General features: G+C 49.0%; 1 protein-coding gene across 1 annotated transcript in view; it reads left to right on the top strand.

Moving 5' to 3' along the window:
- RNF216 (ring finger protein 216) overlaps positions 1–14,605 on the top strand; it is an 81,944-nt gene that overhangs the window by 61,794 nt on the left and 5,545 nt on the right. Inside the window, exons 14-15 of the mRNA XM_074158329.1 lie at positions 4,932–5,029; positions 7,535–7,757. Of these exons, the coding sequence (XP_074014430.1) occupies positions 4,932–5,029; positions 7,535–7,757 (321 nt within the window). The remainder of the gene's footprint in view (positions 1–4,931; positions 5,030–7,534; positions 7,758–14,605) is intronic.

Raw genomic sequence — 14,605 nt, 5'->3', positions numbered from 1 at the left:
TTGGACTGGATTAGAACCTCTTTATCCTAGCTTAACGTATAGGAAATCCCAGAAACAGCCCTGAAGGAGTTTGCTCATGAGAGCTTATCCGTGCTTAGAGGTTGCATTCATTTAGCTACTTCTGCATCCATTTTTAGTTAAGGGCGGCGCAGCTTTATGGACAGTGGAGACTTTGTGGGGAAGGAAGACTGTGTGGTTCTTTGTTTTCCCATTAACTTGTCTGGTTGGGAATTGCAGCCCTTTAATTAAACCAGTGCAGTATGGACTGGCCTCGAGGTGCTATTCTGAGACTATTGCATTCACATCTGCTTTTGGGTAAAACTTGGCCTGTTTGAGGTTAGCCTGCGCTATTGTCTGTCTAAAAGCAGGAAGAACCAGAGAATCAATCACTTGGGGCTCCATCCCAGCGAGCACCGAAGGGACACACGGCGTGTTTTACCTCCCTCTCACTCCCAGCAGCCATCGTCCCCGTGTGTGCCATCGGCAGAGACCGCTGGAGTCTGCAACTCGCCCTTCCTGGGGGGACGCGGGGAGCCACACGGAGCAAGGATTTAATTAACCAGCATATGGAGAGCTAAGGCGAGCGCTGGACCCCGCTCAGAGCCACCACTGAGAGCTGGAAGGTGGTGATGACAGCCCAGTCCGTCCCCTGCTGGTGTTTAAGCTGCGCTTCCCCTCCTCCCTTTGCGTTTTGCTCGATCAGTAAAGGGCTTCGTATAAACTCCTCCAGAAGAAGCAGGCAGGCAGGAATGCCGTGGGCAGCCGGGCAGCGATCTGTGCCCGTCATCTGATGTTTTTGTCCATGTGGCATTTGTTTGGGTTGAAACCAAGAAAGCCAGTGCATCTACATCGCCGGCAGCGCATACAACAGCCCCACCGTCGCCAAAAGAACACGGAGACTGGCAGGGAGAAGTCAGTTATTTGGGTTCCCCCCACCCCAACCAAGGGCTGGACCTTGGAGAGTTATTTTTAGCAGATGGCAGAGTGAAAAAAAGTTTAGGATGTCTCTTAAAACTGTATAATCCACTGCAAGTACCAGTAGAAGTGCTGAGGAAGGTGGTAGGTTTGTGTAAAACATTCCCATTACCTTCATTAGGTGCAGGGACAATTAACGAGGAGGTTTAAGGATTGCGATGCCTGTGCTAAAAGCAAACTGGTTGCCCTTCGCCAGGCTGGCCCTGAGCACAGAAAGCTGCGTATCCGCACCGCTGACCCTGGGAACAAAGGATCCTCCTGAACCCAAACATGTTTGTGTTAATCCCGGCTGCTTCCTGGCGGCCAGCGAGAGGAAACGGAGCCACTACCTCTAACAGATGTACAGTGAGGAGATTACAGCGTGCGATTAAACACCCTCTCCATCACATCCTCCTCTCTGCCGGCCCAGCCTGGCGCATTAATGGACTGTCCCAGGCTGCCTGCCAAGCTCGGGCAGATGTAACAGGCAGCAGATACTTCATCTCCTGCCTCCGTGCCTGCTTCGGAGCCGTTTGCGAATGCCAAGGCTTCTGCAAACACCCTGCCCCTCGCACCGAAAGCCTTCACCGCCTTCTCTGGACCTGTCTGCGAGGAGGAGTGGGCTGGGGAGGAGACATATGGAGTTCACGCCATCCAGAAATAATTAATTTAACTGAAAAGCTGTTAAAACTAAACCAAAATGTGCTTTCCCATGTCAGGTATCCCTACACGAGTGGGCCAGGGTTTGCTGGTGGACAAGGTGCTGGAGGAGACGTTGGGCAGGGTCTTGATTTGGGTGGACGGACTTGCTTCTCGGCTGGTGGGTTTGGAGTAGAAGATTTCTGGTCTGGGAAGGACTCGTTTTCCCTCTTTGTGTGGGTTTAGGCGCTGCCAGTCTTAGTGCCAAGTGCTGCTCTTACAATAGAAATCATCTAGGCTGCTTGCAAAAAACCAGCCATCCTACTGTCTGTTTAGGTTAATTAATATGGTAATGGCAGAGTATGTTTCTTTATCGAACAAAAAGCTATTTCTAAAATAAAAGAACCCCCTGTGGAAATTGTAGAGATCAGAATTGTCATCGTGTGAGATGTGCAAAACCCTCATCAGCCGAGCAGGTTGGCTTTGAATAAGAGTTAAAAATTTAAAAAGGTCGCTTTTCTTTCCTCGGGCGAAGGCTGGGACCTCAGTTGTGGCACTGGAGCAGTTGCCTTTGTCTGAACCGTGGGCTTCCTCCCTGCGTTTGTGCAAAGAGGTTCCTGTAATTGCCGACAATGTGCCATTGTCTTGGGTAGAACAAGGAGAGAAGCCACATCGAGTTCTTCTAATGGCACTTGTATTGTCCATTTTTTCCCCCCGCCTCCGTTCTGGTGAGGACGTGGCTTGGTCAGAAGCAGCACCAGGTGACACTGGGAGTTAGGAAGCCACGGGGGCATCTTCATGGGGTGCATTGCCCATGGGTTTGCAGTTCTCTGTAGCCAGTGCATCTTGGGAGGGATGATAGGACGAGGGGTAACAGTTTTAAACTGAAAGAGGGGAGATTCAGATTATATATCAAGAAGAAATTCTTTGCTGTGAGGGTGGTGAGGCACTGGCCGAGGTTGCCCAGAGAAGCTGTGGCTGCCCCATCCCTGGAGGGGCTCAAGGCCAGGCTGGATGAAGCTTTGAGCAACCTGGTCTGGTGGGAGGTGTCCCTGCCCAGGGCAGGGGGGTGGAACAAGGTGATCATTAAAGTTCCTTCCAACCTGAACCATTCTGTGATCCCAGAAATGCCCACAGCTGCGTGGCACTCTCTGTGGAGCAGTCACAGCAAGCTGGAGAACCCCGTACCTCCTATCTCATGCCATCCCAGCACGTTTGGGAATCTGCTGCCGTGCCTTTTCCCTTCTCCTGGGCATAGGAGACATACTTTGGTAAATATCAGCAGCCTCAGCAAAAGGGAGAGCATTGTTTTTTTAAAGAGCTGCACCGAGGAGAGCGAGGACGGTGGCAGTAACAAAAGACAAAAGGGAATGACTTGGGAGGAAAGCCTAAGCGGTGCCATCTGCTTCAGAAGGGCATCGTTTCTACATCGGCAGCGAAGGAGGCTCCTGGAGTTAAGTAATTGGGAATAGTAGGCTCCTGGCTGGAAAGTGTGCCAACCCTTCTGGCAAAAAGCTGTTAAATCTTTGTTGCTGGCGTGTGAAAGTGGTTCTGTGTGGCAGGGCTCCAAAGGCCGGTTTTAACCCTTGATGTATGTAAAAAAAAAAAAAACAAAAAAAAAAACCAACCCCAAACCTACAGCACTTTTGGTCTTGGGATGACATGTGGCCAGGTGTCAAGAATAAAAGGGGAAGGTGGGTCCTCATCGAGGTACGTGAACGGCTCCCAGTCTGATCCTCCCGTGCCGATAACAGACAGACCTGGCCTGGAAACAACCGTACGCAAAATAGTGCCTGTTTTAACAGCTTTAGCAGGAAAACGCAGGGTACGGTGAATGATTCATGAGGATCAACAGAACTAAGGCATTTAACGCCCCTTAAAACCGGTGTCTGGTTGCCAACGGGTGCATTTGCAAGGTGAGCAATCACAAAATCCTCTTCTGAGCTTTCGGGACACAGTCACACGCTTGGCTCTCCTCTTACTACAGCCCTTACCCTGCAGCCTGCAAGCGCGACCGGCTTTCCAGCCGGGACGAGGAGCCTCTAATTCTCCAGATGAAAGCACAAGCTGTAACGCATCTCCCAGCGAGCACAAATACAAACTAGTCAACGTTTTGCACCCCCTCCCAGGGGTGGCTTCCTTGGAAGCTTTGGTCTTCATCCTGTTTGTCTGATTCACGATCTAAAGAGTTTTGCTGCCTACGTGTGTTTTTAAGCAGTTGTTTCTATTGTGTCTCATATAAATGGCCAATTTCTTCATTAAAATTAAACGAAGGTAATGCAATCAGAAAGGATCTGTCTCTGCAGTTGGTGTCTTTCACTAAGGGTGCAACCAGAGCTGGGCAAAGCTCTTCTAGGACCTTCTTTGGTGTGGAGGGGACGAGGACGCTTTGCAGCCATACGGGTTTTCCTGCCAGGGGGAGAAAGTTGGATTTGAAAGCCTGAGCCCCAGCCATCCTGAAGATGAAACAGTTGGATTGTGAAACGTGTACTTTTTCCAAGTTTGATTTGGATGTTTTCTAATCTTCCTCAAATTAAAGGAAAAAAATCTCTTGTTTGACCCAAAACAAAATGATGTTTTCTTTGGCTAGCCGAGCGAGAAAAATCAGCTCTAACTCTAGTCTTAGTCCAAGTTCCTTGCCAATAGTTGCCTCCTCAGCTCTCCTGCTCCGCGCAGCTTTACCAGTCCTGGATTAAAGCCTCTTTGCTACACAGTTTACAAGAACAGTGGAGTTCAGTCACTCTCTCTAAGTTTAGTTCAGCCGTTCTGGTTAAATTCGTAAATATTTGTTCGTATTCCACCTCTGTTTTATGGACACGCGTCCACATCCTGCATTTTTAATCTGTTTACTCACAGAAACTGCTTTAACTTTATTTTGTGAGGTTTTAGAAAGCATAACATGGATTTGCTTGTATGCACGGGGGAGCAGAGGTTTTGAGGCAGCTGCGAGGCTTCCATCGCTGCTGAATTAGAAGCTCTTTGTGTGAAGGGGAATGGTTTTGGTCTGGAAACAGATGAACTTGATGTCCTTTAGCACCATGGTTTTATCTCTGGAGACTCCTTGGGGAAGTAACCAGAGAACCTGGTAGTTGTTCCCTGAGTTTTAGGTGAACTCGGATTTACGGACTCATTTCATACCTGACTTCTTTTGCTTTGGAAACCCTTTGGCTCCTGTTCTTGACAGACTCATTCTGGGTGGAGGACAGACCTCTCTCTACCATTCTCAACTGAGAACCTGCAGCGTTTTGGGGGGGAAGAGATGGGAATTTTTCCAGCTCCTGATGCTGTTAGCAGTGTGCTGGGTCTTCTCTTTCTTTAGTACCTGTTATCTTCCTTAGGAAACATGTCGGAAGTGCCAGGGGCTGTGGAAGGAGCACATGAACCTCACCTGTGAGCAGCTGGCTGAGAAGGATGACATCAAATACAGGACGTCCATGTGAGTAAATCCCACAACCGGACAAAAATGGGGAGGTGGATGAACTGGTAATAGCAAAACACTCTGGTTTGGAGGGGGATGAGAAACCTCTCTGTTCTTGTGGCTCGCAGAGACCCCAGAGTTCTGCTGGGTGTCACTACCTTCTGTCAGGGAGGTGCTAGGGACCTCAAAGCTTGAGGGGTCAGGAGGCACCCAGGATGGGATTTCTTTCTGCGAAAGATACTTGGCAGCGGATCCAGCTGGTAATTCAAGGACGTGGGAGAGTTGTCACCAGACCAGCCTGTTCCTCTGGCTGGCCCAGCGTCTCGCAGGCTGGCACCTGGTCCTTCTCAGAGGTGAGAAACCCCCATCAGTGTTGCTTCAGGGGGGAGAAGGGAGGTGTTGCTCAGAGGCGGAGAAGTGCATTGACTCACAGCAAGTTGTTATTGTCCTTTGAAAATCTAGACTGGTGACGAAGCACGGTTTGCTCAGTTACTGCATTCTGGCTTTGTGGGAGGGGATGGGTTTTCTTACAGAAGCTTGTCTCTATTTCTAACTGGTTTGTAGAAATCGTTACAGAATGGCATCATATTTTTAAATATTCAGGTGTAAATCTCGAATATTTCCCTAAAATCTTAAGAAGTTTGATCTCTCTCTTTGCTACAGTAAATGACGAAATCCTCTGCCCTTAGGAAATAAGGGAAGGTTCATCCATGGAGCTGCATGTCTGGCGCAGTGGAATGGGACTTGCCCGTGTTGCCCAATCCTTTCCCCTCTGACTTAGAGTCTGTCTGGCACGAGGAGAGGCTGGAAAGCTCCACCACTGGGAGCCTGAATGACTGTTGCTTGCTCATCCCGCAGTCCATAATTCAAAACGAAATCTTTTTACGCGTTTGATATGACTTTTTTTCTCTGCCACTCCTTTCCCTGTAGGAAAGAGGGGTGAGAGGGAGGAGGAACAAGTTGTCATGTCCCTAATAAGGAAAAATTAGTTCAAAAACCTTTAGCAGGAACATTGCTGTGGATAGATGAGTCTTACTGCCTGATACAATAAAAAGCTTCCTTTTGAAGCCCTGCGTAAGGAAAGGGAAGCACAGCTGGAGTTCAGGGCAAACTTCCTGCCTTGCTCAAAGTTTGCAAAAAAAAAAAAAAAACCTCTGCATCAGCAGCATCCTGTTGAGCAGCAGAGGGAAGAGCAGCTGCAGCTCAGAGGAAAGTCAGCCTCAAGTTGCGTTGGTTTTTTTTTTTTTTTTTTTGGTCTCTATTTTTAGCTTATCTCCAAACGCCTGGGTGCAGGTCAGGCCAGGTGTAACTGCGGGGGAGCTTTGGGAAGCTGAAAGGCGGCTGAATTTCCCACCTCGCCGTTCCCAGCTCTTCCAGTTGCGCTGATGGAGCGGTTTGTGGGGCTGTGCTGTGGCCTGGTTTGCTGCTCTGATCTTCTCCTGAAGTCCCTCCCTGTCATCTCCCAGACATATGTGGACTTTGCAGGTCTGCTGAAGCAGTTGGGTGGAGATGCCTGGCTAAAGGAGATCGTTCCCCGCTGCCAGAGAGCTGTGCTTCCCTCCATGAAAACGCACTCTCTTTACTCTTCTGTCATCGGATTTCACTTCTAGGTTGTGAATTAAATTGTAACGCGATCTCCAGCGGTCAGAAAATTGGCCCTTAGGAGGATGACTTAAGAATATAAGTCTTTTAATTAAGTGACCGAGGCTTTCCTCCATTTCTGTGCCAAAATAGTACTGCCACGAGCTGAGCCTTTGCGCTGGAGCATGTGTCGCTGCCAGCATGTCTCATGGGGACAGGGACTGTGCTTTGTCCTGGATTCCCATTTGTGCTCCGTTAGAGTCAAACCCCTCTCTTGAACCTTAAAGCAATAACTTCTGGAAAATGTATGGCGGGAATCTTAAGAGAAGAGGGAAAGCCCAGTCTCTGTGGGGAAAGATGTGATTATTTTTCAGTTAGTGACTGAAATTTAACAAAAACCAAATAAATCTGGAGCGTAGCAGCCAGGGTTGGGGGGAAAAAAAAAAATATATATAGTCGTGGCAACTTTGTAGCCGGAGCAACAGGCAGACATAAAACTAGCTGGCAGATGACAGCCAAGGGTTTGCTTTTCCTGAACTTTATCTCCCGAGCTGTATTTCTCCGCAGTCAAGTCAAGCATCCGTGTGCCCTTTGGCCCTTTGACTTACGGCTTAAATTCCTCCCAAGCCAGAGCCTGGCGCTGCCGGCGTCTTGGCTCGCATGGAAACCGGGATGGGGTCTGCAAAATGCAGCCAGTGATTGACTTTCCTTCACTTAATTTGTTCTTGAGTTGCCATGGGTTGGCTCCAAGTGGAGCTGAGCCCAGACCTCCTTGGAACAGCGGTGGACCATGGGGATGGCGTAGGAGGAGAGAGGAGGGGGAGAGATGCTGGGAAAGGGGGGGGTTAAAGCATCACTGGGATAGTGTAATAGTAATTTTACCACAGGCTGGTGACTGCAAACATCCCTTCTCTAATTCTTCTCCCTCCTCTTGTGTTGCAGAGAAGAGAAAATGACAGCCGCCCGAATTAGAAAATGCCACAAGTGTGGGACCGGCCTAATTAAATCGGAGGGTTGCAACCGCATGTCCTGCCGTTGCGGTGCTCAGATGTGCTACCTCTGCCGGGCTGCCATTAACGGGTACGACCACTTCTGCCAACACCCCCGCTCGCCCGGGGCTCCCTGCCAGGACTGTGCAAAGTGCTCTCTCTGGACGGATCCCACAGTAAGTAACGAAGGATTTTCGTGAATGATTCCCGCCCCGATTTCAATTACCGTGCCATGCCAGCGCGTTGAAATACGCGCCTTCCACCAGAGGAAAACGGCTGCTTTTAGACAGCGCGACTTTTTTTTTTTCCTTTCCCAAGGCAGCTAAAAACCACACTGGAAGCCTACATCGGCACAGAGTCGCATCTGACCGCAACTTGGAAGGAACTGGTGTTGCTTTAGGGAAAAACAGCTCCTGTTAGACGAGGGCTTTGTTTGGAAACGCTCTGAGAGCCGTTCTGGGGAGCGGGGCTTGTGGAAGGAGCTGGGGTGGCGGGGGGGAGAGTGTGTGCTGGCACCAGGCACGGTAGCAGGCGCTGGGATTACTGGGACTCGTTCCTAATTGTGCGGCCGAGATGCTTTGCCTCTGGAGACAAGGGAAGTCTTCTTGGTGGCCGGGTCGTCTGCTCGCTCTGAGAGCAGAGAGGGGGAAAACCACCCCCAAACAAGGGTCCAAAGTTACGGTTGGGTCCGTTCTCACGGCTGTTATCAACAGCTGCAAAGGCAGAACTGAAGCACGGCCTGAGCTGTAAGGGGAAGCTCTAGTAACTTAATACAGCTCGTAGCTGTGCCAAGCCTGGGAAAACCTAGTGCAGCATCTCTGTAAATAGAGGTCTTTGACACCAGAAATCCGGAAGGAGCGTAGGTGGGAGCGGGAGTTGAATTTCCTGATTTCAGCAACCAGTGGGGCAACGTGAATGTGGATCTGCCTTCCCAGGGCTTGTCTGAGCTTCGTTTTTCCCAACACGTCTTTGTCTCGGACCGCTGCAGCTTCCCGCAGCCTGGTTCCAGCCCCTCTCTGCAGGTGATATGAGCAGTCCTGCGTTTGTATGAAGCTGAGGAAAAGCCACTCTAAATCCTTCCCTCCCCTCCTACCTGCGAGCTCTTGGGGATCTCCCAGCAGGATCCCAATCGGCGTAAACTTCCTAGTCCTCTCCTTGCCTGCCTTTATTCCCTCCTATCAATCCGAGGTGTTAAACTAAGCAGAGACGCCTCCTTCTTGGCACCCCTGTGGCGTTTCCGACACCTGGCTGTGTCTTCCCTGGATTCCTGTCCCACTCCTCCCCCATTTCCACCAGGATGCGACTCAGGGTTCGGCAGCGCTGGCGTCCTTTGTTCCCATCAGGCTGCTGATTGTGCTGGGTGATGGCATTTGTTCGGAGCCAGAGAAAACATGAAGCCTCTCAAAAAGCTCGTACTGTACTTTAAAATAAATAAATAAGTAAGCAGCACAAAGAGGGCACTGTCACCAGGCCCTTTCCAGCTCTCTAATTAACCAATGTTGTGGCAAAGAAAAATTTCCCACCGTCAGCACAGAGCTGGCACTGCCTGCTATTTTTTTTTTCTTTCTTTTTCTTTTTTTTTTCCCCCCTTGTGGATGACGGAGCACTGGTGGGCTGGGGAGTTGAAGTTGGGTGACTGACCTCGCTGCCGTGCAAAGAATAACGGGAAGAACCGTTGGCTTCTAAGGTTGAAATGATGGATACCTGCGTGCGTTGTCCCCCTTCATAAGGGGCTTAGCGACACTAACCCGGTCCCACCTGGGCGATCTGCGCTCTCGTTTGGGATGTAAGCAGGAGTTAATATGGTAGGTGTGAAGGAGGGCCATAAAAATTATCAGAGGGATGGAACCACCTTTCCTATGAGGCCAGGCTGAGGGTGTTGGGGTTGGTTAACCTGGAGAAGAGAAGGCTCCAGAGAGACCTTAGTGCAGCCTTTCAGTACTTAAAGGGAGCCTACAGGAAAGGTGGGGACAGAGTTTTTAACAGTGTCTGTTGCGATAGGTAACAGCTTTAAACTAAAAGAGGGAAGACTAAACACAAGGAAGAAACTTTTTACAATGAGGGTGGTGAAACCCTGGCCCAGGTTGCCCAGAGAGGCAACATTCCAGGTCAGGTTGGATGGGGCTCTGAGCAACCTGACCCTAGTCGAAGATGTCCCTGCTCACTGCAGGGGAATTGGACTAGATGACCTTTAAAGGTCCCTTCTGACCCAAACCATTCTATGATTCTATTCTAAGGAGGGGAGCGAACGTTAATCTTGACATAGGGATATGAAAGAGCAAAAGGCCATTGTATCAGCAGTGTCTTATCCTTTGTCAGGGATGATGCCCATCCAAGGGATTACCCCATCCCACCTCTGCTGCCTGCTGCATTTAAGGCGAAAATCAGGTTTCTTTAAAATAGGGAACCTTTGTTCTTTTCCAAATGTTTTCCAAGTCTGAAATGATTCTTGCGAAAGTGTAAGTAAACCTATTCATTAGCTTGGGTTAAAAACAAATTAAAGGCAGTCCTCTAGGAACTGCAGCATCTGTTAGTCTTTGTCTCAAGTGATCTTGAGAGAGTAAAGCAGACGCTTCAAAATTTCCCATAATAAAAGGTTAGTTAAAATCTTGTCCCTACGCTGTAATCAGGCTCGAGCCTAATTTAAAAGTATTGGTGCATTATTTGCTGGCTCCAAGACAAGCTGCAAATCAGGCTGTGGTCAGCAGCTCCCAGGCTGGCGGGCAGTAATCGCTTAATCACCGCGTTTCTTCTCGAGCTAATCGGTGCCCTGCGCCCCTGTAGGGGACGAACACGGGCCAGGAGCTCTTGTCACTAAGCTGCTCGGCCAAAAGTCCTCGTGTGCCTTTTCCTCCAGCCCGTGCTGGCTTTGGCTCCGCTCGCCCAAGCGCTGCTGGCCGCAGGAGGGGCTGATGCAATAATTGCCAGGGACAAAGCTGGGGACGCGGCGGTGAGAATTGGCACAGCAAACAGCAGGCTCCGGCACGCGGGGGCTGTGTTTTCCCCTGATTTTTAAATATCTGTAGGAAACCTGAGGCTGATGTGTGCGTTTTAGCCGGTTTGTACAAATCCCCTGATGCAATTTGACTAATGCAAATTCTGACTCTCTTGGTAAACTGGGTTCTGCTCTCGCATGTATTATTTTTAATTTAATACTCATCTTTGGGCTATCAGTAATACTGCATAGCGGCTTTTTTTTTTGGCTTTAAAGTTTAAGATGTTTTCAGTAAACTCTGAAAACACTCCCAAATGCCCATCATTAAAGTTCAAAGCAGAAACCTAATCATTATAAGGTGTTTGCAATTATCCCTCCTTCTGGCGTTATAAACAGATGATGTTGAGCAAAGGCTGTGTAAAACTTCAAATGCATTAAGGAAATGCATGAAGTGCATGGCCCTGCCTTTAGGATTTGGAGGGGGGGAGGGAAGCACCCTTAAATTTAGGGTGTTGGTTGTATTTATTTTTTTTTTTTTATCGTGCTATAAAATGCCTTTAATCATAAGCATACGCTTAACCCGTCGTATTCCCACAAAGCCATCAATAGGGAATGCCTGGTGCTAAAATAACTCTGCCTTTCTCAAAAACGCCAGCGTGTGCTTCATCCCCGTCCTGGCCCCCCCTCCCTTTTTTTCCTGCAGCTCTGCGGATGCCCCGGTCCAGTTCCAGCACATCCCGCTTTCATCCCCTGCTTCCTGCTGCAGGGAGGAACACGCCGGAGACAGCCCGTGCCTGCTCTTGCTCAGCCTCTCCCCAGCTGATCTGGGAATGATTTGAAACAAAAAACCCCCTTTAGTCCTCTGGAAGCCTTCGTTGTGAAAAAAAAAAAAAAAAAAATCATTTCAAGTTGATGAGGAACGGCTGCGGCCACACGTACGTGGAAAAAAGCAAGCAGTAAAAAGCGGGGAAGGGGGAGGCAGTGGTGGGGAAGGCACTTTCTGAAGACAGGGGAGGGGTTGCGCAGCCCAGAAATAGTTACCAGGTCTCTTGTTTTCCCTCTTTCAGGAGGCGGGCAGCCCTTTTCCCGTGACACTTAATAATTAAAGATAACGAGAAGCACAGCAGATAAAAACAGAGCTTTCAAAAGCTTTGTGGATGGGCACTTTTGTTCTGGGCAGAGGAGGTTTTATTTGGGGGGGGAGGAGGAGCAGGTTGTCTCTATGTGACTTGCGGGGCTTTTATCTCCTTTGCTGCTGTATTTTCTTCTTCCCTATGGGCTGTTCTGTTTCTCCAGCCGCAATTCCTGCTTGCAGGGCTCTGCCTGGATGCCGGACGTGGCTTTTCCGCCCCAGCATTGTTGAAAGGAGCCTCCCTGCCCTGAAAAGGTGCCTCGCTTAGCAACCCAGCTCGTTAGTTAATCCATCCACGGACCCAGCCATCCTTTCTGCTGTGATTGGCTCCGTGCTCGCCGCATTCCCTGGATTCGGTGGGAGAGGGCTGAAAGGAAAAAGCCTCCTCCATCCCGAGATCCTTTGGCAGGTGGGGGATCGCAGGAGCAGGCTCTCAGACTGGCTAGGGACGAGCAATTTTTTTATTTTCTTGTTTTTTTGTTTTTTTTTTTGGCTGGGGATTCTGCAAACTAGGGATGGGGATTGTTCCTGCAAAGAGCATCCTGCTGTCGGGTTCAGGGCAAAGCTCAGTCCTGTTTTACCACTTCAAAATGCAGCTGCTATTAATAACCACGCTTGCTTTCTGCAGTGTTTGCAGATAAGAAGGGTGAATACATCTCCTGGATCCTTTGCGTTTTTCCCTTGGCCACCTCCCTTCTCCCGTGATGCAGCGGAGCGTGGGGAAGGGCCACGCTGAAGCATCGCCCTGCATTTTCTCTCCAAAGAGGAAAGCCAGGTTACAGCCCTGCTCAAAAACCACGCGGGCTGGCCAGTGCTGAGACCCCCCCAGGGCCTGGGGGGGGGGGGTTTGCTTTTTTCTTTTTTCTTTTTTCTTTTTTTTTTTTTTTTGCTGTAGGCAAGGCAGCTGACAGGAAGATGACTGTTAACTTGACAAGATAAATCCCTTCCATCCACACAGCCTGTGAACAGGCTATTAAAATTATAATCTAATCCTTTATTAAGGGACTTGAACCCGCTCAGGAAAACGGGCACAAGAGGCTTTTGAAATTGTCCTGCAGCCTCCACCCCATGTGACATTAAATGGTTTTTTAACCGCAACAGCCAGCCGTAAGTGCGCTAATGAAAACTTAATTTTCGGTGTGGATGCTTCACCCCTGGATGAATCTGTCATCTCTCTCCAATTAACTGTGGAATCAAAAAAGAGCCTTTGCTTTTCAAAGAATTAGTGGTGTTTTGCAATATCCTCTGTTGTACGTGGTGAATATTTGCAAGACTGAGACTTGTTTTTTAATTCTGAGCCGTGCCAGTGCAATATGTAATAGGCAGGACTTGTGGCATCAGCTTTCCTTCACGGATATCCTAAAATTATCTTGTTGTGCACATATCATCAATTTTTTTTGTTCCAGCTGGGATATGGATTTTGCCTAAGTACAGAGCACGGTTCAATACCTGCAGGATTCATCACTTGCCAAATTTAATGTCAGCTTCTTAAGTAAGAAGGTGCATATTGTCGTGTATTTTTGTTCTTTCTATATTAATGGATACCAGTTTTTCAGAAATACCGGTGCAAAAAAAAAAAAAAAAAAAAATTCCAAGCCAAGGCCTGGTATGTTGGGATTAAGTATAAATATTTCTTAACCTTCCAGTGTGAGAATACGCTTTTATCAGCAGAGAAGCAATGAAGCTGATAACGTTTGTTCCTGGAGATGTGGTTTGTTGTGCCTCTGCTGTGATTTGCAGTCGCAGAACTAGTCGGGGACTCGTCATCCCCATCCAGGTCTGTGTTCTTGGCAGGTTTTTTGGCATCCAGGGTGTGCTACGAGATGTGTGTCCCCCCCGGCTTTGAAGACCAAGAGGGGATGGGGTTGAGTAGGGACCTCTGCCCGCTGCGTTTGAGGTGATGTGGTTTAGGTTTCCCTTGCGAGAAAGACGTCATTTTAGAGACCTGGCAGATGGGGTTTGCTGTTTGGCGTTTCCCCGGGGCTCGGGGAGCTGTGGTAATTGAAGCCAGTGTCACCTTGGGTGTGTGTGCAGCTGGCCTGCCAGCCCCAGGGGCAGATGGCTTTGTCCATCCGTCATTAGTGAGGAGGTCAGCTGCAGTTTAAATGGGGGGGGTGTCGAGGAGCCCTGGTCACAGGAGGATCTTGGAAAGTTGCCTTGTCGATGTGTCCGATTCCCCAGACTGACCGCTATCAACCGTCCGGGTTTGCAGGAGCTGCAGCATCACGGGTGGCGGTGGCAGGACAGTGATGTCCCTGGAAAGCGCTATTTCAGAGGGTTAATCCCAGAATTAGACTAAAAAAAAAGCTTTTTTTTTTTAAGTTAGAAGGAGCTTCTGTATGTTTGTAGGCTTTAAGGTGAGTTTTATGCCTTTGTGTGAGGGAAGGAGATCAGGTGATCTTGTTCAGTTGAGCATAAAATATGGTTCTTGCTTTTCATTTAACTAAAAAAAAACCCCTTCGGGTGCATCTTGTCCAGTAAATGGCAATAAGATGGGACAGGTGGCTATCTCCAACAGCATTGCAAAAAATATTCTGTGAAGAAAAACATTAAACTCTTGAAACTTTGAGGCCTCCCTCGGAGAGCGCTGCTCGGCAGCGAAGGAGCGGAGGATGTTTGTTGCCTGTTGCGGATGATGTCCAGGTTGTTTTCCAGCCAGGGAACGTCGCAATCTGATACTTGGGGGGTAATTAGAAGTTCTGTTCCAGGCTCAGAAGAGCCATTCTTCAGCAGTTTTTATGGAGATGGATTGGCTGTAATTAACAGTCCATGGAAGCAGCCCACTTGGAAGGGGGGGGGGGGGGGGGAAAGCATGTCCTGGAAAGTCTTAATTTTAACCATTGACTCACAGAATAATGAAAGGGAGGGAAGTATTCAGTTTGATGGCTTTCTGCAGATTAAGATAACTTCAGTCTCCCAGGGAAACCTTATCTGGTGGGAGTAGGAGGGGACATCTT

The sequence above is a fragment of the Numenius arquata genome, chromosome 14, assembly GCF_964106895.1.
Source record: "Numenius arquata chromosome 14, bNumArq3.hap1.1, whole genome shotgun sequence".
Taxonomy (NCBI): domain Eukaryota; kingdom Metazoa; phylum Chordata; class Aves; order Charadriiformes; family Scolopacidae; genus Numenius; species Numenius arquata.
This window is presented reverse-complemented; position numbering and strand designations above follow the sequence as displayed.